General features: G+C 53.8%; 1 protein-coding gene across 5 annotated transcripts in view; it reads left to right on the plus strand.

The window, feature by feature from the left end:
• The window catches only part of RAB11FIP3 (RAB11 family interacting protein 3), an 80,288-nt gene that overhangs the window by 43,110 nt on the left and 10,573 nt on the right, over positions 1-26,605 (plus strand). The window contains exons 3-7 of one of the 5 annotated variants that reach the window (XM_029220983.1): positions 4,891-4,985; positions 13,341-13,498; positions 17,412-17,561; positions 20,011-20,145; positions 23,324-23,359. In XM_029220983.1, the coding sequence (XP_029076816.1) occupies positions 4,891-4,985; positions 13,341-13,498; positions 17,412-17,561; positions 20,011-20,145; positions 23,324-23,359 (574 nt within the window). Of the gene's footprint in view, positions 1-4,890; positions 4,986-10,432; positions 10,570-13,340; positions 13,499-17,411; positions 17,562-20,010; positions 20,146-23,323; positions 23,360-26,605 lie in introns of those variants that run through there. The other 4 variants (XM_029220984.1, XM_029220987.1, XM_029220985.1 and 1 more) reach the window with 4 other exon arrangements.

Raw genomic sequence — 26,605 nt, forward strand, 5'->3', positions numbered from 1 at the left:
TCTTGGCCAGAGGGGTCAGTGTTTATGTGGTCACAGTAATTAAACAAATTGAATATTCAGGTAAGCAGAGACTAAGCCATTTTGTGGGGAAGAAGGTGCTAAAGTCCCTGAGTGCTCTACTGGGTTGTCAGCAGAACATTCTAGAGTTCAAGAACTTATGGGAATTGCTGGGACACTTGGCCTGACATGAGCCAGGCTAGGCATGCTGCTGTCCACCCTCAGCCCATGGCCTTGGGGGGAGTGGTGTGGACCACTCCCTGGGGTGACCACGGAGCAGCTGCTGACCACGGGGCACCTTCCAGCCAGGGCCGAGACTGGGCTTTCTCTGGAGTGTCAAGGCCCCTGGGTGTGGGCAGGAAGGAGCCCAGGACAGTGGCCAGCGAGAGACGGTGCCGGGGCTATCTGTGTGGTTCTGAGGCCCTCTCTGAGCCTCTCTGAGCCCACGTCCCCGATTCTGTTGCTGGGCAGTGGCTGCTCTGTTGTGATAGGCCCACAGGTGATGAGAAACAGAGCAAGCTCAGCTGTAGGAATTCCTGGGGGGTCGTGACCTAGGGGGTCCCAACCCTGGGCCTCAGGAGTCAGAATGTGCTCCCTGGAAAACTCATGACCAGGTGGGCGCGACCCAGTGCGCTGTCAGAGCTCTCCAGCCACCAGCCCGTCAGGCCCCGGCGTGGGAGCAGAGTGACCCCCATCTGTTGAGCCGGAGGGGTGCCAGCTACTGTCCCCGAGGCTGTCCCCTGGTTGCATGTGTCTCGAAGTTTCGTGTGCATAGATTTATCAGCCTGGTGAGAGAAGATGGTTGTCTGAGAATGTCTTGTCTCCTGGGTCCTGCTTGTCCCTTGTGGTCAACCTGATGCTGAGATGGGGCTCGCCACACCCCTCCTCCCTCCTTGCCTTGGCCTGGGCCCTTCCCCCTGCAGCTGGGGGGCCCTCTGTCCTCACTTTCTCCTGAGTCAGAGCCTCCAGGTCAGGACAACTTTTTTTTTTTTTTTTAAATTATGTTTTTGGCTGCGTCGGTTCTTGTGGCACGCGGGATCTTTCGTTGTGGTGCGCAGGCTACTCTCCAGTTGTGGCGCATGGGCTTAGTTGCCCCACGGCATGTGGGAATCTTAGTTTCCTAACCAGGGATCGAATCAGCGTCCCCTGCACTGCAAGACTGATTGTTAACCACTGGACCAGCAGGGAAGTCCCCAGGTCAGGACAACTTGGTGAAAGTTCCACCTCTGGGGCCCACACACATCACTGAGTCTCATTATTTTTGCATTCTTTTTTGGTAACATTTCCACTGTAATTAAAAATAAAAGCTTCTTAGGCTGTCCCAGAGTTAGCCTGAATGCTCTAGGAAGTGGTGCTGTGATTCTTCAGTGGCACGAATATTCTGGAACAGCAGCGTCCCACGTGGTGGTGTGGGAGGGTGAGGCTCGGTCTCAGCATGATGCTACACTGCAGCTGGTGTCCCCCGCCCCAGTTTAGCCTATGCAGAGCAGACCCCACTCCTGAAGTATGTGCAGGAGGGAGCAGAGAGGGTGGGGGGCAGGGTTGGTCAGGGGCCCAGCCTGGCCAGCAGATAGGGTGGGGTCCTCGGGTGGGCAGGCTAAGGGGAGGCTGCTGTGATGAGAGCTTGAATCAGGCGGATGAAGGGGCTGCAGCTGTGGGAGCGGGCAGCTGAGACCTGTCAGGGCCGTCAGCTTTGCCGAGAGGACCATTCCAGGCTCGGGGACACAGCACCGGTGGAGCTGGCTTTCTAGTGGAGGACAGCCCGGACAACCCCGGGAGGTGATGGGACTCGGGGGATGGTGAAGCTGGGGGCACACAGGTCTCCCAGAGAGTGTCTGGGAAGGGGACCTGGGGCCACGCTGCACATTTGGGGCTGCAGGAAGGCTGGGGGGCTGGGCTGGGCAGCTTGGGTGCCTCAGGAGACTCGGCCTCTTCTGGAGTGGGCAGTGCTGGTGGGGACACCCCTCCCCGCACAGTGGGTGAACTGCTGGGAGGGTCAGGGCTGTGGGCCCTGCTTTTCCTTTTTTTTGTTTTTCTTTTTGGCCTCGCTGCTTGTGGGATCCCAGTTCCCCAACCAGGGATTGAACCCAGGCCCTGGCAGTCCTAACCTCTGGACTGCCAGGGAAATCCCCCTGCTTCTCCTTTATTTTTTTGGTAATTTGACGTCATCATTTAACTTTTGTTAGGAATGGAGAGTGAAAATAAAATTAGAATAAAAACAAGTCAGAGACGATTTTGAAATTGTTAACTCGTAGCATTTGGGAGAATGGGAGCGTGATCACCTGAACTGCTTTCAGCCAGAGCTCACCTCAACGTCTTCCTGCCGGCACCCCTGCCATGGCCATGGTCGGCCTGTCGCGTCTGTCAGGCTTCCGTTCTGCGTCCGGGAGTGGAGCACTGACTCCGTGTACTGACCCAGTTTTGCAGAGGAGCGCAGGAGTCTGCTGTCCTCGCCATAGGCCTTGTTTCAGGAATAGAATGAAATCAAGCCGGGTTGTTACAAATGGGCCATTGCTCTGGCTCATCCCCCACCCCCAGGCTCTGGAAGAATAAGATAAATAAACAGTAAAAACTGATACTTAATTGAGAAAACTGATAGAAGAACCATATTTAGTTCCCATCGAGATTGTAGAAATGTGAGCTGCGTTCACATGTGCCTCCACTGCATGGGGCAGGACCCACCCCTGGAATCTGAGCACATGTCCACCATGGCTAAGATGATTGGCTGCTTTCTGAGAGTTCTGAATTCTCTGTTTCAGTTTTTGGAAGTGCAAGCAAGACTTAACATTTGAAAATGGAAAGATAGGCAGAGTCAGCCTAGCGTTTTACAGCTTTGAGCCGGGGTAAGTGGTCCTCTCCTTCCCCTGCCCCAGACGCCAAAGTCTTCCGTCCATAGTCACCTTCTCCCTATGGTTCTGCCATAGTTCACCTGCACCAAAGACCAGGCCTCCAATGAGGGGCTGCAGGGCTGTGGGCTGGCATGGTGGGCAGCGAGCACGGGGTCCAGGTTCAGCCTGTCACGCTCTGAGGCTCCTTCACTCCAGCCGCCGTCTGAGCTACACTCCCCTGGGGAAAATGATACAAAGCAACTGCAGCAAAAGCACCTGTGATTCTTAAGACGGAAGCAGCCAAAGGGCTTTTGCAGTCTTGAATTTGGAGCAGCATCTCACAGTTACTGAACGTGTAAACGTTTGAATCTGCTTGATTGTTGCGGGGAAGCATGATTATTCTGTTCAAATTGAGAGCTCTTCAAAAACAGTACATAGCCACGTGTCCTGCCACTGAGGGGTCCGGCAGCGGCCATCCCCCTCCCCAGGCTGTCCTGTGACTCCAAGCCTCAGAGCCCTGTGGGCGTGGTGTCCAGATGCCAGAGAAGAGCGTCCCCTGGCCAAGGAGGCCAGTGCTGACCCTTCAGAGTCCTTTTCCCAGGAGCATCAGGAGGCTTGCTGGTCCACTTGGCCCTCAAAGGCCTCTACTCCATACGAATAAGTGACTGATGTTTTGTTAGGTCACGTGAAACACACTCAACAAGGAACTGATGTGTGTGAGTAGTCACTGCTGTGATCTGTGTTGTGGATTTTCCTCACCACGCAGTCCTCTGTGCTCTGTGGATACCACCTGGGACACCAACTGCCCAGGTGCCTGGGTCACCCTCCCTCCTGTCTGACTTGACTGCAAATCGAGAGTTCCAACTTCCTCCGCAGGTTTGATAATTTGCTAGAATGGCTCATAGAACCCAGGGAAGCGCTTTACTGACTGTTACCAGTTCATTATAAAGGATATTATGAAGGTTACAAATGAACAGCCAGGTGAAGAGGTATATGGGGCAGGGTCTGGCATGGAGAGGTTTCTGTCCCCATGGAGTTTGGGATGTGCCACCCTCCTGGTATCTGAGTGTGTTCCCAACCCGGAAGCTCCCCGAACCCCTTCATTTGGGGTTTGTGTGGAGGCTCCATTACACGGGCAGGACTGTTTAATCCCTGGCTGTTGGAGATCAGCTGCGTCTCCAGCCCTTCCCCATCCCGGGAGGTCAGAGGTCAGGAGTAGGGCTGAAAGTTCCCTGGCAACCAGCCCCCATCCTCTGAGAGTCACTTCACTGATGTGAACCCAGGTAAAGCTGAAAGGGGCTTGTTATGAATAAAAGATGCTCATTTCACCCCTTCACTCAGGAAATCCCTGGGGTTTTAGGAGCTCTGTGCCAGGAACCAATGGAGACAAAGACCAAATAAATATTTCTTATGATATCACAGTAATGAAGCAGCTTCAGGAAACATAGGCGTCTTGCATGCTCTTTGGGACGGGCTATGCCCTGACATTGCCTAGAGGCCGTGGGAGCAGAGCTTTTTCTGCAGAAGGGCCACTGCTGTGGGCTCGTGTCTGAGAAGTGGGGTCTCTGGTGCTGACGTCAGCGTTATCCAGCATGAAACGATAGCGTTTCCTTCAAACTTATTATTATTATAAAATAAAATGTGTTGTAGAAGGTAAAGTTAAGTAAAAAGGGAGAAAATAAAAGCTGCCTTGGGTCCAGCACCTTGGACAGATGTTATCACACTGACACCTCCCCAGACAAGACAGATTCTTTAAAACGTGGAGCCTGGGACTTCCCTGGCGGTCCAGTGATTAGGACTCCGCACTTTCACTGCCAAGAGCCTGGGTTCAGTCCCCAGTTGGGGAACTAAGATCCCGCAAGACGCGTGGCATGGCCAAAATAAATAAAACGTGGAGTCTGGCCCAAAGCCTTGTTTCCCCGAGGGCTGCACTGCTGGCCTCCTTCCCCCGGGGTTTCTCATGGCCAGTCCAGGTCCCGCTCACGTCCACCACGCACGCACCTTCCCCCTTGACCTCTCTGGGGATACTCTGGGCCACCTGCTGAGCCGGGTCTTCTTTCTCTAGCAGATCCCGACGGCCAGCTCTGCAGTGTCACGCCTGCCCCCGACGAGGAGCCGCCAGCCTGCCCCGAGGAGTTCGATGACTTCGTTACCTTTGAGGCAAGTGGTCTTCCCGGGAGAGCTGAGCGGGCATCTGACAGATACACCCTCTCTTCCTCATGTACCCTAAATCCTTCTTCACTCATTGGTCCCCATGGCTGTTTTTTTTTTTTTTTTAATCTTTACTGGAGTATAATTGCTTCACAATACTGTGTTAGTTTCTGTTGTACAACAGAGTGAATCAGCCATATGCATACATATGTCCCCATATCCCCTCCCTCATGAGCCTCCCTCCCACCCCTCCCTATCCCACCCCTCTAGGTCATCGCAAAGCACCGAGCTGATCTCCCTGTGCTATGCTGCTGCTTCCCACCAGCTATCTATTTTACATTCGGTAGTGTATATATGTCGATGCTACTCTCACTTCGCCCCAGCTTCCCCCCCCACCCCATGTCCTCAAGTCCATTCTCTGTGTCTACGTCTTTATTCCTGCCCTGCAACTAGGTTCATCAGTACCATTTATTTTAGATTCCATATATATGCGTTAGCATACGGTATTTGTTTTTCTCTTTCTGACTTGCTTCACTCTGTATGACAGGATCTAGGTCCATCCACCTCACTACAAATAACTCAATTTCATTTCTTTTTATGGTTGAGTAATATTCCATTGTATATATGTGCCACATCTTTATCCATTCATCTGTCGATGGACATTTAGGTTGGTTCCATGTCCTGGCTATTGTAAATAACGCTGCAGTGAACATTGGGGTGCATGTCTCTTTTTGAATTATGGTTTTCTCAGGTATATGCCCAGTAGTGGGATTGCTGGGTCATATGGTAGCTCTATTTTTAGTTTTTTAAGAAACTTCCATACTGTTTTCCATAGTGGTTGTATCAATTTACATTCAACAGTGCAGGAGGGTTCCCTTTTCAGCACACCCTTTCCAGTATTTATTGTTTGTAGATTTTTTTGATGATGGCCATTCTGACCAGTGTGAGGTGGTACCTCATTGTAGTTTTGATTTGCATTTCTCTAATAATTAATGATGTTGAGCATCTTTTCATGTGCCTCTTGGTCATCTCCACGGCTGTTTCTGTGGGGAATGGCATGAAGGGCAGGCAGGCAGGGCTCATTCTGACACTGGTGGGGACACTGTGGTTGGCGGGCGTCTGCACTCCATGCTGTGCACCCGGGGCTGGTGGCCTGTTGTCAGCAGAGGGGCAGGTTCTCCTGTGGCATTGCTATCCCCTTCTGCCAGACTGCCAAGCAAGGCCAGAGCACGGGCTCCTTTGTGAAATGAAGAGCTTCTGAGAGTCCCTGTGAATGGTAACACCCCACAGGATCCCACTGCCCTCTTCTGTGTCTCTGTAGCTTGTTCCCTGCTCTGAGAAACTGCCCAGGTATTAGTCACCCCTCAGATGACACAGGTTCACTTCCTGACTGTCTCTCACTTCTGCCAGCACAGGCCTCCAAGCCACCTGGGAGCATTCACCCCTCACAGCTTTGTCCTAGAGTCCCACCAGGGCCTGAGCCCCTGAGGGCAGGGACAACCCCACCTTGCGTCCCCCATTCAGCAACAGCTGGTGTGTTCATTCTTTGTGTGAACTGGTGGTGCCAGGCCCAGTCCTGGTACATAGAGGCTAAGTGCCCAGCTGGGACGTGTGCTGGCTGTGAGGCATGGTGTGGCCGGGCAGGGCTGAGGGTGTGCAGGACCCTGACGTGTCAGTTGTCAAGTCAGCTGCCAGACCCCGAGACTGTGGGATGGCGAGGCGTGGAAGGCTATGTGTGGAATGACACACCTTGAACTTTCCAGAAGTGCAGCTAGGTCAGGGGAGAGCCTGCTTTTCTTGTTCAGAGTGTCTAGAGAACCCCGTCTCCTCACTTAGTGGTCGGCCAGCAGCAGACCTCTCGCCTGCCTGTTGACACACCAGTACACACTTTACCATCAATGTCGTCCGTTTTGTTCTTGTCTCGTATTTCCGTGAGGGCATTATACTGATTCTTTGTATTTGATGTGTATGTGGGTGTCGTGGGTTGAATGGTACTCCCCAGAAGGTACATTGGAACCCGTGAATGTGACCTCATTTGGAGAAAGGGTCTTTGCAGATCTCGTTAAGGATCTCAAGATGGGATCATGCTGGGTGGAGTGGGCCCTGAATCCAATGACCAATGTCCTTTGAAGAGAAAGGGAGATGACACACAGGGGAGAAGGCGGTATGAAGACGTGGGCAGAGCTGGAGGAACATGGCTGCCAGCCGAGACATCCCCTAGCCACCAGGAGCTGGACGAGGCAGGAAAGGTCCTCCTCTGGAGCCTCAGGAAGAATTCAGGCCTGCTGACACCTTGATTTCCAACTTCTGGCCTCCAGGTCTCTGAGAATATATTCCTGTTGTCTTAAGCCACCAGTTTATGGTAGTTAGAAATTGGCAGCCCTGGGACTTCCCTGGTGGTGCAATGGTTAAGAATCCACCTGCCAATGCAGGGGACACAGGTTCGATCCCTGGTCTGGGAAGATCCCACATGCCACGGAGCAACTAAGCCCACGAGCCACAACTACTGAGCCCACGTGCCACAGCTACTAAAGCCTGCGCACTCTAGGGCCTGCGTGCTACAACTGCTGAAGGCTGAGTGCCCAGAAGCCGTGCTCCACAACAAGAGAAGCCACTGCAATTAGAAGCCAGTGCACCACAACAAATAGTAGCCCCCGCTCACTGCAGCTAGAGAAAGCCCAAGCGCAGCAACGAAGACCCAATGCAACCAAAAAAAAAACCACCGAAATTTAAATTAAATTAAATTTTAAAAAGAAAAAAGAAATTGGCAGCCCCAGGGAACTAATACAATGAGTTTTGTTACTCAGGATAGTAAAAGGCGTCAAAACATTTGATCCAAAAGGGTGAGGCCCGGGCTTCCCTGGTGGCGCAGTGGTTGAGAGTCTGCCTGTCGATGCAGGGGACACGGGTTCGTGCCCCAGTCCGCGGAGATCCCACATGCCGTGGAGCGGCTGGGCCTGTGAGCCATGGCCGCTGAGCCTGCGCGTCCGGAGCCTGTGCTCCGCAACGGGAGAGGCCACAACAGTGAGAGGCCCGCGTACCGCAAAAAAAAAACAAAAGAAAAACTAAACCAAAAGGGTGAGGCCCACTGACGCTGGGGCTGCCTCCTGAAGCCTGGGCGGAGCAGGCTTGGGGTGCTGTCCGATCGCTGGCTCCTGTCCTCTGCAGGGTGGACCCCCCTGGCATCACACAAGTGTGGCCCTCCCACCTTTTTTTTCTTTTTTTTTTTTGCGGTACGTGGGCCTCTCACTGTTGTGGCCTCTCCCGTTGCGGAGCACAGGCTCCAGGTGCGCAGGCTCAGCGTCCATGGCTCACGGGCCCAGCCGCTCCACGGCATGTGGGATCTTCCTAGACCGGCGCACAAACCTGTGTCCCCTGCATCGGCAGGCGGACTCTCAACCACTGTGCCACCAAGGAAGCCCGCCCTCCCACCTTTATGGTGCCTCAACTCTCAGGTGTGCCATCCCCCACCTCGCGCTTGTCACCTTCCAAGGACGTGGGTGGGAACCTGACGTTTCAGAGTATGCAGCAGGAATGCTTCTCAGGTTTTTAGATCTTAATTTTTTTTCAACAAGGAGGGAATATTTCTTTTTAAGTTTTTTGGTTGCTTTAAAAGAATTAACACACTTTACATTTTAGCAGTTTTAGGTTTTCTGCTCCACAGAAAATGGAGCAGACGGTATAGAGAGTTCCCATTACACCCCCCCACACACACAGTTTCCCGGCAGTGAACATCTTCCATTTGTTATAAAGGGTGAACCAATGTCGATACATTGTAACTAACTGAAGGCCATGGTTTACATTAGGGTTCACTCCTGGTGGTGTACCGTCTGTGGGTTTTGATAAATTCATGACATGTATCTACCATTGCAGTTTCGCTGCCCTAAAAATCCTCTTTGCTCCCCAGATTCGTCACTTCCTCCCACTAGCACCTGGCAACCTCTGATCTTTTACTGTCTCCATCGTCTTGCTTTTTCAGAATGTCGTAGAGCTGGTTAGAATCATACAGTGTTGGGCCTTAAAAGTTCCTCCGTGTGTTTTTATGCTTTTCAAGGTTTTTATTTTATTTATTTATTATAAATGTATTTATTTTTATTTATTATTTTTGGCTGTGTTGGGTCTTCGTTGCTGCGTGCAGGCTTCCTCTAGTTGCAGCGAGCAGGGGCTACTGTTCGTTGTAGTGCACGGGCTTCTCATTGCGATGGCTTCTCTTGTTGTGGAACACGGGCTCTAGGCACGCGGGCTCAGTAGTTGTGGCACACGGCTTAGTTGCTCCGCGGGCTTAGTTGCTTCCCGGACCAGGGCTCGAACCCGTGTCCCCTGCATTGGCAGGCAGATTCTTAACCACTGTACCACCAGGGAAGCCCCCTTTTCAAGGTTTTTAGTTGTAATTTTGAGGGGAGTGGAATTAGGTGCTATACAGAAACTTGTAGAAAGCTGTTTTTTAAAAAACTTTTGAATCATGTAATCCCAATAAGTACCATAACAATATGAGTGAAGATTATGTGTATTATAGCCAATACCACATCTGGAGACCCTCTGCTGGCGATCTTCAGAGATAAATAAGCCTTTTGTTGAACATTTTCTGGCTGGGCACACAGCGGTGCTGGTCAGGGTGCACTATGCAGTAACACTTGGTGGACTGCTGCTCCCGAGTCCTTTCCTGCTGGGGACGCTTTGGGGGACCCGTGACTTCCGGTGTTTGACTGAGCATCCCTTTGGCCCCAGCTTGTAGGAGAGCTCCTAGGAGAAAGTTTTTATTTTTTTCATTTTTAAAAAATTTTTTTGGGCTCACCACATGGCTTGTGGGATCTTAGTTCCCTGACTAGGGATTGAACCTGGGCCCTCGGCAGTGAAAGCACGTAGTCCTAACCACTGGACATCCAGGGAATTCCCCAGGAGAAAGGTTCTGATTCTTTTCTCCCCAGGAGAAAGTGGTGATTCTGAGAAGGGGAAGGGCGGGGCGGTGAATGAGGGTTGTCGCTGACGTTCTGGGAATGAGAAGAAGGTTCCGGGTCTGAGAGTCTGAGCAAGGTGGAAGGCGGACTGGCAGAGGACCTGATGCCCGTGGGGACGAGCGCGTGTCAGAACTTCTAGAGGGGCGATGGGAAAGTCGCAGAGAGCAGGCGCCAGCGGAACGATAAACATGGTCTCTGCTGTGCCTTCTCCGGCCCTCCCTTCTCCTCCAACTCTTGGCCTTAATAAGATGATGGAGAAATAGGTCTTTTGTTCAGACTCTTATCAGAAAGGTTAGAAAATCAAGAACAAAAGCCACTCTGTTTGGAGATCTGACTGTGAAAAACCCAGCAAGCACTTCCTGAACTTTGCCCCCCTTGCCAGCTAGAGCAGCAGGTTTAATGGAGCATATCTGGGAGTGGGTTAAACTCCTTCCGAGACAGTGATGTACCTTCAGGTGGACACACAGGTTTTGCAGAACCTCAGCACGATGGGCAAATAGAAGGCCGCTGGAAGCTGACGACCGGTCTGGACAGAGTCCCCAGCGCTCCAATTCCATGGAAAGGCTGTCTCCACGAGCACGCCCTTCCTGGAGCTGGTGTGAGGAGCCGGGCCCTGGCCAGGCTGGCATCTAAGGGTAAGAGGAGGCTGGACACCGACCACGGTCTGCCCGGCAGCTTGCTCCCCTTGGAGGGACCATGACCAGACAGCAAGGGCCCCAGGCAGGCCTGGGCGCCCTCGAGCCCCTCACTGATGGCCGTGAGCACGGGCTTCCTTGCCCACCCGCTGGCCCAGCGTTTGTTAACCGGTGAGGAAACACAGCCAGGCTTTCTAATGTGCACTTTGATTTCCACATGAGCTTATCCTAACGTGTAATTTGTAATCATTTTTAAGCTGGCGGCATAGACGGTGGGCTGGCAAAGTGAGGTCCTGTCTGGCGGCACATGGGGGCTGCTGGGGTGCCTCTCTGAGCCCTCGGTGTTCCTCCAGTGGACCACGCTCACAGACAGTTTTCTGCCCTCTTAAAAGGCAGGTGTTCGCCCACCTGCCCTAGAAAACTATCTGGCTTGCTGAAATTTATTCAGGACAGCCTGGACTTCAGGGGGTGAGCAGGTGGGTAGTGTCTGTGAAACGAGCTGGCCCCGTCCTCCCGGTCCCCTTGGCCCTCCCTGGGCCTTGCCCTGGGGTCCTCTTGGAGCCTCTGGGCCTCCTGCCCCTGGGGCTGCTCTGTGTGCCCCGGGGCCGGGCTTGCTTTAGGAATGAAGATGGAAGGTGAGCATGTCTGCTTGCGAGGTGTGGGCGCAGTCGGGTTTGCATGGCATCTGCCTCGTCTTGCATTGTGAGGAATTACTTCCACCCAGAACCGTCCTCCAGGCCCCAGGGAGGGTTCCGGCTGCAGCCCGGCCTCAGCAGCATGACTGCGGGTGAGGTCAACAGGCCTGAGCTCCGGGCCTCCCCCGGCACCGAGCTGGCCGGCGCTTCTGCGCACCCCGCTGCCTGCGAGGACCTGGGGCCACACTGGCCAGAGGAGCCTCTGCTGGAAGTGGTGGTGGTTGGCTATCTAAACGCTGACCTCAAGAGTCACGTTCTGTCCCCTACAGGAAGCCATCTCTGAGGCCCCCAGTCCAAGTCCAAGACCCGCCTGCTTCCGGGTCGAGGGCGAACAGAGGGGAGGGGAGGGCTCCGGGCAGCTGTCCCTCGGCCCAGGAGCAGCTCCGCACATGGCGGAGCCTGCCTGGCTCGGACAGTGTCCCTACCTGCAGGCTGAGCCCAGAGCCACCTGCTTGGTGGTGAGGAGAAGGAGAGTGGAGGCCTCTTGAAGGGATTTCCTGATTTCAGATTTTGAAATGAACACTCTTTGTGAATTACTTAGTTGCCTGAGATTCCAAGGAATATCAGGTTTTCCCTTGGAAATAAGGAGCGGCATGGAATGCGTGCAGTAGGTACCTCAGGTGCCTTCCCTGCTTCATTCTGTCCTATGTGCAGGAGGCAGGGGTTGCACCACCTATGACACGTGAGCCCCCGGCTTTCAGGCTCTGTTCTCGCACCCGCCTGTGTGATCTCTAAGTCTTGAGTGGTTACGACCTCTTGAGATCAGCATTGCAGCCCCTGATCTACAAATGAGGCAGCACAGCTCGGATGCTCGAGAGCCCGGGCTGGGGTCACACGGCTGCTGGACGGCAGACCGAGGATGGGCCCTGGGTCTCCATCGGGCGCAGGTGCGGAGACAGCCGTCAGGGACCCTCTAGCCCTCCCCCCCCATCTTGTGACACCAGAGCCCGAGGACAAAGTGCACCGTCTCCAGTTGCTTCTCTGAATTCTTACTTGTTTGCAAATTGTTAACCTCAGACTCTTTCAAGCATGAAAGGATGGCTACTTCTCCTAACCAATGAAGTTGCACTTCAGTTAAAACTGAGATTGTACATTGAAAATGGCCTGTTTAATGGTTTTTCAGTTTTAAGTTCATTTGGACAATCCACAAATATCTACTGTCTGCTGTACGCCCAGCCCTGTGCTCGGTACTGGGTCCACAAGAGTAAAAAAACAAAGATGTGTTTAGTGGGAAAGTAGACCATTTTAAAATTAATTAATTAATTAGTTTATTTTTGGCTGTGTTGGGTCTTTGTTGCTGCACGCGGGCTTTCTCTAGTTGCAGAGAGCAGGGGCTATACTCCTCGTTGCAGTGTGCAGGCTTTTCATTGCGGTGGCTTCTCTTTGTTGCAGAGCACGGGAGGGCTCTAGGTGCACGGGCTTCAGTTGTTGTGGCATGTGGGCTCAGTAGCTGTGACCCATGGGCTCTAGAACGCAGGCTCAGTAGTTGTGGCACATGGGCTTAGCTGCTCTGTGGCATGTGGGATCTTCCCGGACCAGGGATCGAACCTGCGTCCCTTGCATTGGCAGGCGGATTCTTAACCACTGCGCCACCAGGGAAGTCCGGGAAAGTAGACATTTAACCAGAAAACATAATTGGTCAAATAATTGATGAATTCGTATTTTGAGGTTAGACCACGCAATTGAATTTCAAAGCAATAGCTTGCACGTACAGAGCAGACATTGATGGGGACTTTTTAAAAGGCATAGTCTTACACTATTGGACATTAGTTCCTGGGGTAGAATTCATTCCAGTGCTGGAAAGCCACAAAACGGGCTGTTCTGGCATGTATCCTGTGATGTTGGGATACTTTGTGTCCATTTTAGGCATATTTCTATAACTAAGTTTAAAAATCCCTCCAGTCATTTTTTCTGCTCTTGAACACGTGCCTATTTTTCATTTTTGAAAATACTGAAGTGTTTTGTAACCTACTGTTTCTGCTTAGAAGTACAGGAGGGACATCTCCCACGTGCAAGCTCCCCCTCCACGGGGTCCTTTCCCAGGCCCCGGGACTGACTCTTGGCTCTCTCTCCTAGGCCAACGAGGTGACAGACAGCGCATACATGGGCTCTGAGAGCACCTACAGTGAGTGTGAGACCTTCACGGATGAGGACACAGGCACCCTGGTGCCCCCCGAATGCCTGGACGCCACGGAGGAGCCCGGCCACGGCGCCCTGCTGCTGCTCCCGGGCAGGTCTGTTCCTATCCACATGGCCCGGGGCCGATGACAGATGGGTTCATGGTGGGGTTCATGTCAGGTGATCCAGAGGGGAGTGTGAGCCTGCGGAGGGCTGCGGTCCTGGGAAGAGCCTGCGCCCAGCTGACCGTGCAGCCTCCGTCAGAAGGTGCTCCTCTGTACAGATAGGAATCCTAGGAGAAAATGTTCACTTGGTCTTTTGGATTTTGTCATCACAATTCTTATGACCCAGGGCGAGACACATTTCAAACGTCTTCATCTTTATGGCACCCTGACTCCATGCGTTTGAGGACAGTGAGGGGGAAGGGCCGGATCAGAGAGGCCAGGTGCCAGGTGGCCCATGTGGGCCCAGGTGACGGCTGGCGGTTCTGCCCTGGGCTCCCCGGGAGGCCTTGAAACTGGAATTTTGCTTATTTTATTTCATTTTGTTTCTTGTTTGGCCCCTGCAGAGCTTGTGTTTTTCCTCCCTAATTGAAGATGGCATGCCTATCCCAGGCGCCAGCCCCCCCCCCCCCCCCCCCCCCCGCCCAGCTCCTTCCCTGGTACCCTGGCTCCTGGTTTGTTCCTCACTCAAGGGTCATCACACAGTGTGTATCCTTCCTCCACCTGGCTTCTCCCACTCGGTATCGTGGCTGTGAGGTTTATCCGTGTCTGTGTGCACCGTTGTGAGTGGTTTATTCTGGTTATTATTGAGTGTTCCATTAAGAAGCCCGCAGCTTCTTAATTTCCTGTCAGTGGGCATTGGGGCATTGGGTTTGCTCACAGATTTGGTTTCATGAATAAAGCTGCTGCCTGTAAGCAATCACGTCTTTTGGTGGCCGTGTTTGTTCCTCGGTGGCATAGGGCGCACCTGGGGCACAGGCTCCTCTGTAGGGGTTACTGCAGGTCAGACACTTACAGGTGGGGTTTGGTAGCTCCCTGCCTGCCAGCCGCCTGCGGGTTCCAGCTGCTCTCCATTCTCGCAGCGCCTGACATCCTCCGCTTCTTCACGCCTGTTGTCTGAGGGCGCACAGAGCAGGTGGTCCTCCAGGTGCCTGACGGGGGCAGTGCCTTTCTTGCACTGGCTGCCCATGTGGAGACCCTCTCCTGTGCAGTGCCTGTTCCAGGCTTTCGCCCCTTTGTTGATTGCAGGACTCTGAAAGCTTTTCCGTAGAGGCCAGATAGTAAACAGGCTCGTGGCCCGATGGTCTCAGCACCGCTTCTCAGCTCTGCGTTGGCTGCCTCTGCAGATACAGGCGGTGGGTGGATCTGGCCTCCCCGGGTCCCGTGGGCTGTCTTTCCTCTGTCTTCAATTGTGGGAGCTCTTCCTCTGTCTCAGGGGACTCCTTTGTCCCGGGTGTGTTGCAGGCATCTTTTTCCCCCTCTGCAGGTCATCTTCTCACTTCCCTGGGGTGTCTGAGAACAGACGTTTTAAATTCTACTGTAGTCCAGTGTATCTGTTTGTCTTTTGTGGTTGGCACGTCTGTGTTCTGCTTCAGAGGTCTCTGCTTACTTCACATCACTGTGACGTTTACTTCTGCTTTTCTTTAACAGCTTTATTGTTTTGCCTTTGTTTTCAGCTCTTTCATCTCCCCGTAAGGGAGTTTTTGTGTATGGTGTGAGGCAGGGGTCATTTCTCCTGTATAGATGTCCATTGGCTCAGGCTCGGTTTTGAAGCTCCCTCCTTCCTCATTGCCCCACAAGGTGGCCGAGTGCATGGGCTATGCTGGACGCCCTGCTTGGCCCTGTGTGCCCTGTGCAGGTCAGCATCGCTCAGTCCTTCTGCTTCAGGCTTGTCGCCCACTGGTCCTGCCGTTCGGCCATGTGCACCCTCCAGCCTCGCTCTACAAGGCTGCGTTGGCACCTTTGGCCTTCACATTTCCATGTGGATTTTATATAGATTCAGCTTGTTAGTCTCTGGAAAAAAGTACCTGCTGGGATTTGGGTTGGGATTTTGCTGGATCTGTAGATTATTTGGGCAGGACCAACATCTTGTCCCTATGGGTCTCCCAGTCTTTGAACATAGTTTATTGCTCCATTTATTGGGGTCTTTCCTTGATTGCTACGGTGTGGGGTGACCGTCTGGTAGGGAAGGGGGCGTCGTGCGTGCGCGTTCGGCCATTGGGCTCTGTTGGGACTGGAGGAACACCTTCCAGGGCCACCAGGGGCCAAGCCCAGCGTGTGGAGATGGGAGCCCAGAGTGGCTTGCAGTGACCAAGGAGGGAGGTGTGAGGGTAGAATACGTGGGGCTGGGGATGCCACGTTTGCTGTAGCTTCCTGATCAGTACTTTTTTTTTTTTTTTAAAGAATTTATTTATTTATTTATTGGCTGCATTAGGTCTTCGTTGCTGCGTGCGGGCTTTCTCTAGTTGTGGTGAGCGGGGGCTACTCTTCATTGCGGTGTGCGGGCTTCTCATCGCAGTGGCTTCTCTTGTCACAGAACACGGGCCCTAGGCGCACGGGCTTCAGTAGCTGTGGCTCAAAGGCTCTAGAGTGCAGGCTCAGTAGTTGTGGCGCATGGGCTTAGTTGCTCCGCGGCACGTGGGATCTTCCCGGACCAGGGCTTGAACCCATGTCCCCTGCATTGGCAGGCGGATTCTTAACCACTGTGCCACCAGGGAAGCCCCTGATCAGTATTTTTTAAGGTAATAGGTAAGTTCTTTTAAATTTCTTTAAATATTTATTTATTTATTTGGTTGCACTGGATCTTAGTTGTGGCTCGTGGGGTCCTTAGTTGTGGCATGTGGACTCTTAGTTGCGGCATGCATGTGGGATCTAGTTCCCTGACCAGGGATTGAACCTGGACCCCCCGTATTGGGAGCGTGGAATCTTAACCACTGCATGACCAGGGAAGTCCCTAAGTTCTTTAAATTCAATTTGGGTCAAGTAATCAAAGTTGAAGTGTCAAATCTGGGAAACCATTATGAGGTCTTAATTTTCCTCTGGAAGTTTCTAGGCTCTGGGCTGTTTTGCTGCTTAAGCAGTGACTTGCCCTCAGGATTCATTGAAGTCACGTTGGTGTCAAATGAGAAAATCTTAAATTGCCACGAGGTTGCCGATTATAATCTAAAGTCACCCGTTTTCTGTCGATGCGGTGCGTGACGGCTGCGTGGTCTGCCCTGGGTCCCCAGCACCAAGTGCACATCCCCTCTGACATGAGGACAGGCGCTGGGCTCCTCGCCGCCCACAGGCGTCCACGTCCGGCCCATGGAGGCTGTGCATGCTCCCTCTCACTTCGGGGGCAGCTTCCTCTCCCGGGGTCTGGGCACGTGGATCCACGAAGCAGCTCATCTACAGAAACAGAAAGCAGCTTAGTGTGAAATGGTGTCTGTCGGAAGGAATCATTTCTTCCTGTCTCTGTGTGAGAAGGTGAGGGCTGGTAGCAGGTGGGAGGCAGTCAGACTCGGACACGCTCTTCAGAGAGCAGTCGGACGTACCGAGACCATTGGGGTCAGGTGCCTCGGGGAGCTTGCGCTGCGTGTCGTGCGACTGTGGGTCTGGGCAGCGGACAGAGACTGGCCCCTCCTGACTACCAGGCCTGCCCCTCTGAGGGGGCAGCTCCTGCGCCTGCTCACAGGATCTCGGGGGGTGGGGGGGTCCGTGGTGAGGTGGTGGCCCGGCCCCGGGGCGGGGAGCACCTGCCGTGTGCCCGGGGTGCAGCAAACACCAGATTCGAAAGCTTATTATGACACAAGGACATAGATGATATAAAGATCTTGTTTGGGAAGTGATGATTTTGGGTATGTTGGGCCAAGTGAAGTACATTGTTAAAGTCAGTTTCACCTGTGCATTTACCTTCCCTGGCGCGGCTGTTAGAACACGAACTCACACGTGTGGTCACTGCACGTTTCTGCTGGAGGCTCAGGTCACGCCCGCTGCTCTGGGGTGCCCGCAGCCCATGTCGGCAGCTGACACTCGTTTGCCTCTGCAGGTCCCACCTGCACAGCCAGTCGGTCGTCACGGTGATAGGCGGTGAGGAACATTTCGAGGACTATGGTGAGGGCAGTGAGGCGGAGCTGTCCCCAGAGACCCTCTGCAACGGGGAGCACGGCTGCAGAGACCCCGTCTTCCTCACCCCCAGGTAAGAGCCCTGCACCAGGGCCCTGTCTCTTCACGTTCTGTTAAGGGGGAGGGTCTCCTTTTGGTTCACAGAGAACTTGTTTTATTCACTGTAATATAACTGAACAATGCCACAGTCAAAATTTTAAGATTTCTATCGGGATAACAGTTGGCTGTGGTTCCTCTCATCAGTTATGGTCCCAGTCACTCCCCGTTTATGGGGCCTCAGCCGAGTCCCAGGGCACAGAGCTGGGGTTGGGAAACTCGGCTTTACAGGTTTCACAGTGCTGTTTGTGGATCACATTGTGGTTTGCATTGAGCTTGAGGGAGGCTGTGTTTGTGAGAGAGAGTGTGTGAGTGTGTGTGTGTGAGAGTGTGAGTGTGTGAGAGAGTGTATGTGAGTGTGTGTGTGTGAGTGTTGACACCCTGCTCAGCAATCTCAGTCTTGCTGTGCAGGTGGACCTCGTCCTGCACTTCCCTTTGTGTTTTTTACTCACTGTGGAAGTAAAGGCTGTGGAAGCCCTGCATCATTTTTCCAAAGCCATTGCTTGCACCGTGTCTCTGTGTCACATTATGGTAATTCTAACAATATTTCAGACTCTCATTATAATTGTTTGTTGTGGGAATCTGTGATCAGCAATCCTTGACGTGACTGTTGCAAAAGGATTACAGGGCTTCCCTGGTGGCACAGTGCTTAAGAATCCGCCTGCTAGTGCAGGGGACACGGGTTCAAGCCCTGGTCCGGGAAGATCCCACATGCCGCGGAGCAACTAAGCCCGTGTGCCACAACTACTGAAGCCTGCGTGCCTAGAGCCCGTGCTCTGCAACAAGAGAAGCCACCACAACTAGAGAAAGCCCACGCACAGCAACGAAGACCCAATGCAGCCAAAAATAAATAAATAAATTTTAAAAAAAAATAGAAGGAGCTTCTCTCCCCAACAGGGAGCAGCCTTCTACTTAGGAAAAAAAAAAGGATTACAGCTCCCTGAAGGCCTAGATGCTGGTGAGCATTTTTTAGGAATAAAGTATTTTTTAGTTAAGGTATGCATGCACGTGGGTTTTTTCTTTTCTTTTTCAATTTTTAATATTTTAATTTTTTGGCTGTGCCGTGTGGCTTGCGGGATCTTAGTTCCCCGACCATAGGGCGAACTCATGTCCCCTGCAGTGGAAGCGCAGAGTCCTAACCACCAGGGAATTCCCTATGTTGTTTTTTTAGATGTGATACTTTTACACACTTATTGGACTACGGTACAGTGTAAACGTCACTTTTACATGCACTGGAAACCAAAAACTTCGCATAACTCACTTTATTGCACCACTCACTTTATTGCGACGGGCTGCAGGTGAACCTGCAGTGTCTCCAAGGTCTGATTGCACGGTGTTACCATCTGTAGTGTCCTCGGACCTTATTCCTCTTGCTGAAAGTTTGTGCCCTTCGACTGGCCTCTGAGGGAGGTTTAACATCACAAATGGCTCTTCGGATTCATTTTCTTATAATCACCTGACATCCCCAAACTCTCTGGAAAATTCTGGCTTTGAATAAACTCAACTGTGGCATCTAAAGGGCAGGACCTTTGCTCATGGAGCTGGCTCCTGCCCGGCTCTCCTGCCTCTTCGGGCTGCAGGAGGCCCTGGGAGAAAGCACCCACCCTTGTATCCAGGTCAGGGAATGTGCCGGCCCCTCGGGGAGACCCTGGCCTGGTTGGACAGCCTGCACATGTTAGTCACCTCTCCCTTCTGCCCCCAGTTCTGGAAATTCTCCAGCTGTGCCAACAGCAGAGGCCAAGGGCCTGGGCGGGGGCCAAGCCAGCAGGGCTGCCTGACGTGCTCCAAGTGGTGCTGCCCCGAGGGCCAGGCTGTGGCCCCGCGGGGCGTGTGTCTCCCCATTTTGGTGATCTCTCCATTTGTTCCGTGTGTCCGTCCCTCATCCCATGTCTGCAGGGTTACTTCTGCGCTACGATTGATGTCTCACTTTAACTTTTCTGTAGCCTGGGGTCCTAATGCCCACAAGACGTGGCTGCCGTTACCACTGCCCTGAAAGCCCACTGAGATTAGGTCGTGGCGTGGCTAACGGAATTATGAGTTTTTAACGAAAGTCATCCACCCGTAGTTCTTGGTTCTGGTGGTTCTTAGACAGTTACTGACAGGGTTACAGAACAGAAAGTAAGACGCCCCCTGGCCGTGTGCGTTGCTCTCGCGCTGATGTGTTTCTGACAAAGGAGGATGCAGTGTGTCCAGTCATTTACTTCTTGGCAAAGCAGGGTTCTTCTTTTACAACGAGCCGCGGGGCTGCGCCTGTGTCTTCTGAGAGCCTGACCAGGAAGGTGCCCCCAGCCACTGCGCCGGGTGTTGCAGGTCCCGGAGGTGGTGCTGAGGGTGACAGAGGCCTCGGCGGCATCCGCCTGACAGCTCACCCTGTCCAGCCACCCGATCCTTGCTCTCTCCTGAAGCCACACCTCTCGTCCCTCCAGCGCTGACCCGCTTGCCGCCAAGCTGCACAGCATCCTCACAGATGAGGCTTTTGAGTTTTACTGTAGCCAGTGCCACAAACAAATCAACCGCCTTGAGGATCTTTCTGCTCGCCTGAACGATCTTGAAAAGAATAGGTAACCTATGCGGTGCCTGGCCTGCTCTCTGTCCCGGGGGAGGCAGACTCCGCCTGCCCGCAGCCGCCCCCACTGCCCTGGCCCAGGTGCCACTCCCTATGCCTGGCCCACTCCGGGGGCTTCCTCCAGAGGCCAGGCAGACGTGCGGACAGCGGACTCTTCTCCGGCCCCTGCCCTGCATGTGCTGTTCCTGGTCTGGTGCCCTGTGTGCATGCCACGGTCCAGTCCCCTGCCTCTGCCCTGCCTGAAGACAGCCAGCATGTGGGAGAAAGTCTGCTTTTAGAAAGATGTGCTTTCTCCGTTTTACTGAAAGATGTTTGAAGTTGAGAGTCACAAGAAGTAGCACTGGGAAATCTAAAGTGAGAGTAGGTCTTCAGTGCAGACTTGTGAGCAGCTTTCAGGGGCGTCAGTTTGAATCGGGGTGAGCCCTGCCCTGAGCTGGTCTCCGGGAGGCTGTGCAGCCTCCGTCAGCGGCAGAGTCACTGGCTGCTCTGTCCCCGGAACGGGCCGCTGGGCCCAGCATGCCTGCTGCTCTTCACCTCTCCCTCTCCTCATCTCCTGGTTCCTTCTCCGCCCCCTGTACCCACCCCCAGTCAGAGTCCCAGGAGGAGGCACCTGGCTCCTCAGAGCCTCACAGTCTCCAGCTGCAGGAAACATTTTGGGTGGTTTGCACATGCTGACGTGTCCATTAGGCAGATTGCTGATCAGCTTGTTGTGTGGAGGAGAGATGGGTCCTCGTGCGGCGCACCCCACAGCCCCAGCCCAGCGGAGGGAGTGAGGGACTGCCAGGCGCTCTCGTGCAGGCAGCAAGGAAGGGGTGGGACGTGCCGACCAGTGCTGTGGGCTCCCATGCAACTTCCTGGAGGCAGGGGCCTTGGACTGGTGGGAGTTGCATGGAAGGTGAACCATCCTAATGGTTTTGGCACGTACGCTTCCTCCTGGGCCTGCTGTCTGCCCTTGGGGCTTGGCCTCGGCCACTCAGTCTGCCTGGTGGGCCCTGCGACCGACAGCCAGTAGTGTCCTGGTGCTGGTTCAGCCCTTCCTCCTGCACTGTGTAGCTCAGAGCTTGGGCCGGGGTCCAGCCAGCACCTGGTCAGGTGAGGGATAGGGCCGATCGGCACCTTCAGAGGGGAGCTGGGGGTGCCAGCAGCGCTGAGGAGAACTGGAGGTGCTCTTTGAGGAGTTTCTAGGGAGACCAGGGATTCCAGAGACCCGCCAGCCTCCCTTTACCCCTCGTGTTCAGCCCAGTGCTCAGCGCTCCAGGATGGCCGCTCAGCCTGGCGGGGATGGTCATTTGTCCTTCCCGAGCAGGGACCTGCCTTCCCCGTATCTCAGCTCTCACCCTCCGAAGGTACTTGATGTGGAAGTGATCTTTTCCCACATTGAGGACCTGCCCCAGGGTGGCCACAGTCGCCTCTGCTAGGCTTTGTGGGGCAGAGAACAGACTGGGACGTGGCCGAGTCCAGCCAGCAAGTCCAGGGGGTCTCACATCCAGTTTCAGCCACCTGTTCCCTAAGACAGGCACTAACAAGGGGGTTAATATGCCATCAGAACCCTCGTTATAATCAGTCAGGAACTTTCCCCTACACACTCACTTAAGGAGATGTGAATCTTACCCATTGGTTTCCATGGAATTGCCTCAAAATAAACATATTTGGTCATGCTTTGTGGCTGGTGAAAGGTGATTTAGTCCAAACCATATTCAGACAGCAGCTTTGACGTCTGATATAATTTCTACCCAGTGAACCTCAGAACATACGTATTTTCCACATACCTGGGAGCCTCTGTAAAACGGTTCATTTTGTAGAAACTGAGACGTCTGCTTTACCCAGAGGTGCAAGTTATGCCAGCCCCTGAAGGGGGACAGCACACTGGACAGTGGTCTGTCCTTTCCTGTTGCTCCAGGATGAAATTAGACTTGTGTTCAAATGTACAGCATCAGTCAGGGCCCAGTCAGAAGAGGGGACCACACAGTAACTTGAATAGGAAAGTTTAATAGAGAGTGACCATTGTAACTGGGGATTGGAGTAACGTGGCATTGGCTGGGAGGAGAGCTCAGGAGGAGACGGGGCAGCAGCTGTGAGGGAGGAGCAGCGGCTCACGCCACCGGCTGCAGAGGGCGTAGCCGCACCTTCTAAAACTTGCAGAAGTCTGCCCTCTGGCTGCCAGGAAAGCTGTTCGCTGGGAGGGCTCTCACCAGAGGGACTTCCACCACGGAACTGCCTGGGAAGTGTCAGGTGCAGCCGCCCTGGTGGGATTCGGGAGTGTGGGGATCAGGGCCCAAGTTTAAACCCTGGTGCTGCCCAGGCAGCAGGGGCACCTGGAAGCAGGCCCTTTCCTGGCTCCCTGTCCAGCACCCTTGGCCGACGCAGCATCACAGGGGCCAGGAGCTGGTAGGCAGGACGAGCCCAGAGCGGAGAGGCAGTGCGTTGGTGATGGGTACAGTGTGTCTCCCCAGACAGGGTTTCTTGCCCCAGCCTGAGGGGGTCACAGTAACTGATGGGTGTGTGTCTGTCTGGCCGTGACGCTACTCTTGTTCTCATAGGTTGAAGCTAATAGTTTAGCAGTTAAATTGGGAAGCAAACAAGGGGTACGGTAAGCTTGGCCCTTTTGCCACTGCAGGTGATCACGTCAGGCAGGCGACATGGGGCTGACTTTCCTGTCCTGAAACAGCGGCAGGAAAGCTTTGCGAGTCTCTGCGCAGCTGGGCTGGTAGAGGTTGAAATGTCAGTGCCAGAGTTAAAACCGACAACAGAGCTTTCCTGTACACACGGGCCCGTGTCACGCCTTGTGTGGAGCCTCTGACGGCCGAGCCTTTGGAGGGCAGTGTGGCTCCAAAATCACTTGGGACGTGCCATTGGCCGATGGCTCGAACCCAGCATGGCCACCTGTGGGTCCAGGCGCTGGGGCCAGCCCCTGAACCGAGGCCCGGTTGTGACACCATCTGAAACTTCCTTGAGGGCTGGGACCAGGTGACAGGCCCCTGAGATTGTCCCCGTGCCCCTGAATGTTTTGCTGAGCGAGCCTTTCCGTGCATGGAGCTGGCCTCGGGAGCGGGTGCTGCATGCCTGCGGACGCGCCCCCGCCCCATATCTCTTTCGCCTGAGTTTCCTGCTTCCTCTCCATCCTCCCTGTCTGTTCTCTGACACCGTTTTCCTGTTTGTTTTGATTTCTGCAGTCCATCGAAGCGGCTCTCCAGCAAGAAGGTGGCAAGGTAGGAACCCTGGGTGCCCACTGAGGTGCTCTTCTGAAATGTGTCACTGGTCACAGTGCTTTAAAAACTTGTTTAGAAAATACTATTTTCAAGGTATTTTTTTAAAAACTTCTGAAAGTTACTTCTCATGGTTTGGGATTGAAAATAGTTTGAGGGGACGGGTTGTAAAAAGAATTTCCAAAGCAGTAGATTTGGACCTGTGTTTGTGGCTGGGGGTCCGTGGTGGAAACTTTTGTCCTTCCTCCTGTTCAGTTGAGTCTTTCCCATGTGAGGGCTGTAGGCTAACCTGGTGGGGAGGGTCAGCGGGGGCCCTGATGCCACAGCCCAGGTCTGGGTCCACCTCCTTCAAGGGCTGTGTCCTTTCCACCCCTGCTGGCTCCCCAAGGTGAGGAGGAGGTGGAGGAGCTTCTAAAGAACAAGCGTTGGTGACCACTTCTTCATTTTTCAGTTTTGGGAGCTGCCCACTGGCTTCCTGCAGTGAGAGGTAACAGCACATGCGTTCACCCCTCCTGCCAGGCCTGCTCTAGGCTTGTAAGATGCCGGCATTCTTCACAGGAAGCCATGTGATGTGTTACTGGATTTCCTTTCTAAGATGAGTTGTTGCTTCTCCTGGAGGCAGTGATTGCCTTTATGTTTTTATTTGCGTCGTCTTCTGCCTCCACTGCCTGGCCCTGCTGCTGCCTGAATGGTTCCCCCAGAGCCCTAACCCTCTCTGCCCATACTGTGTGGGCTGCACGGCTGCAGCCTCGCATGTCTCCCTGATGCCGGGTCCTGGTGTCTGTTTCAGGTGTTGGATCATCTCGCCCCCTGAGCCCCTTCTTCCTTTTTTTAATCTCCATTTTCTATCCAGCACGTCTTCTGGTAGCTTCTTGAGAAAAGACGTGCCCAGGAAATAAATTTTCGAGCCCTTGTTGGACATTTTACTCCTGTGGTTTGGCTTGGGGTGGAATTCTAGATCAGAAGTGGTTTCCGTTTAGCCATTTTGTAGGCGTTGCTCATTATCCTCTAGTCCTGGTGCTGCTGCAGGATAGTCTAGTGCTTGCTGGTTTTTCTTTGTGACTGCTTTTCCCTTCTGGAAACTTTTAAAAGATGTTCTCCCTGTCCCTGAAGCTCAGACATTTCAGGACGAATCTTGTGGGTCCTTTCCACCGTTAATCACGCTGGGTGGAGTGAGAGGCGTGGTTCCAGTCTGGAAGTGCCTGCCCTGAGCTCTGCGGGCCTCTCTGGAGCGCGATCCGATCCGCAGAGCCCTCCACCCCACCTCCTGGTCCTGGAGCTCCTACCCCCGGAGCCCCTGCCCCCAAAGCCCCTGCCCCCGGAGCCCCTGAAGGCGGCCTCTCTGCTCTGGCTCCCCCACCCTTCTCTGAGCTCTGTCTCTCTTGCTAGAGGTCTCCCTCTGAGTGGGGTCCTGCCTGGCTGCCGACCTTCAGGTAGTTCATAGGCTGTGGTGCAGCCCGTTTGGAGGCCTGCAGTCCTGAGTTGGGTGCCTGGTGGGGGCCGCCCCTCCCCCATCTGAGCTCCTCCCTGCTGCCCCTCAGGTGCCAGCCGCCTGGGCTCTCCTCCAGCGTCCGGCGCCCTGGACATCTCATCTCTGGCCCTGTCTGCCCTCCTGCTTCTGTCCCTGAGGATGTAAAACACTTGTTTTTCTTTTCCTGTCATGTTAAGGGCTGAGGGTCCAGGGGAAGCAGAGGTGAATCCAAAGGCCCACCCTCCTCACTTGCTCTCTCCATCACCTGGGTCTTGGGAGCGTCCTAGTAATTCCAGACCATGCTTTGATCATAGTTTCAGCATTCCCTTCTCGCTCCACCTTTTACCCAAACAGCCTGCAGCTGGTGAGACTAAAGCAGCTGACTTGCCCTCCCAGCTCCCACACCAGGCACGTGGACGGACCTGGAGCCACCAGGGCCCGGCTCCTCGGCTTTTGGCCTCTGTGGCTGCTGCTCTGAGAATTCATCTTCCTTTGCAGATACCCTTTGGTATAAAAAAGGCCAGCCTGCAGGTGTTTGTTGTTTACAAACAGGCATCGTCTGCAGCCGGTGCACACACACACACACACACACACACACACACACACACACACACACGTGCACTTTGAATCTGCTGCTCTTCTGCCCTTAGAACTGCCACCAGCCTTCCAAGGAAACTCAAAATGCTTGCTGTCATTTCACTCTTGTGGCATCGTTTCAGCCCAGGCCTCTGACCTGGCTGTGTGCTCGCCTGGGTGCAGATGGCTCTGGGATCGGTGTGCCTGGGGACCTCACAGGGCGACAGCAGGTCTGGGGTTGGGTGACATTTAGGGTGCAGTCCCGTCCACCGGCCAGGCTTGACCTGACTCCCTTTGGGGTGGATCAGGCATCCCCTCCCTTCCCCTGGTAGGTCTCCTGAGCCAGGATGGGCTTAAATAAACAAGCTCCCCACCCACCATGGGAGGAACCTTGGCCTTACCCTAAGGTGGCTACATGCTGTGGCCACACACCCCAACCCCAGATTCAGCCCTTGGAAAATGCCTGAACCTCTGGTCTGAGATCAGGATCGGGTGTCAGCCCCCAGGCTTTGGACCCTCCTCAGGGTGGTCTCTGGGTCTGGGGTGGGCAGCTTCCTGCCCCAGGAGTGGCGTCAGGAGCTCATGTTTAGGTCAAGGTCATGGATGTTAAGAGGAGTGATTAGATGGCAACTTGATGGCCTGTCCTCCCCTGGCCCTTGGGATTCAGCGCCCTCGGGGAATTGAGTGAAATCCACAGAAATGCGCTGATACGTACCCCCCAGGGCACAGTTGGGGATTGTGGTCTACAGGGTTAAAGATGCCCTTCCTTTTTGTTCCCCTGAGAATGTTTCTGGAAAAGAAATGTAAGGAATGCGCAAGCTCAGTCAGTGCTGAAAAGGAAATAGAACTTCTTATGTTTGGTAAAGAGACTGTACTTTTTTTTTTTTTTTTTTGGGCCATGTAGCACGGCATGCGGGATCTTATTTCCCCAACCTGGGAACGAACCCGGGCCTGCTGCAATGGAAGCACAGAGTCCTAACCACTGGACCACCAGGGAAGTCCTGAAAGTGTACTTTTTAACAGTGTTTTATTGAACTGGCTCTGTGCTGTGTCCTTAGTTATGTGACAGCCTGCAGATCCCCATTCTGTAGCATAGGGAGGGTGCCTAGCTTCCTCAGGGTCACACAGTGCTGAGGCGTCTTCCGCATGTGTCAGAGCCAAGGGCCTGTGCCCTTTTCACGGTCGGCCCCCAGAGGCCCCGA

The sequence above is a fragment of the Monodon monoceros genome, unplaced genomic scaffold, assembly GCF_005190385.1.
Source record: "Monodon monoceros isolate NGI ecotype Baffin Bay Population unplaced genomic scaffold, NGI_Narwhal_1 Super_Scaffold_13, whole genome shotgun sequence".
Classification (NCBI taxonomy): Eukaryota; Metazoa; Chordata; class Mammalia; order Artiodactyla; family Monodontidae; genus Monodon; species Monodon monoceros.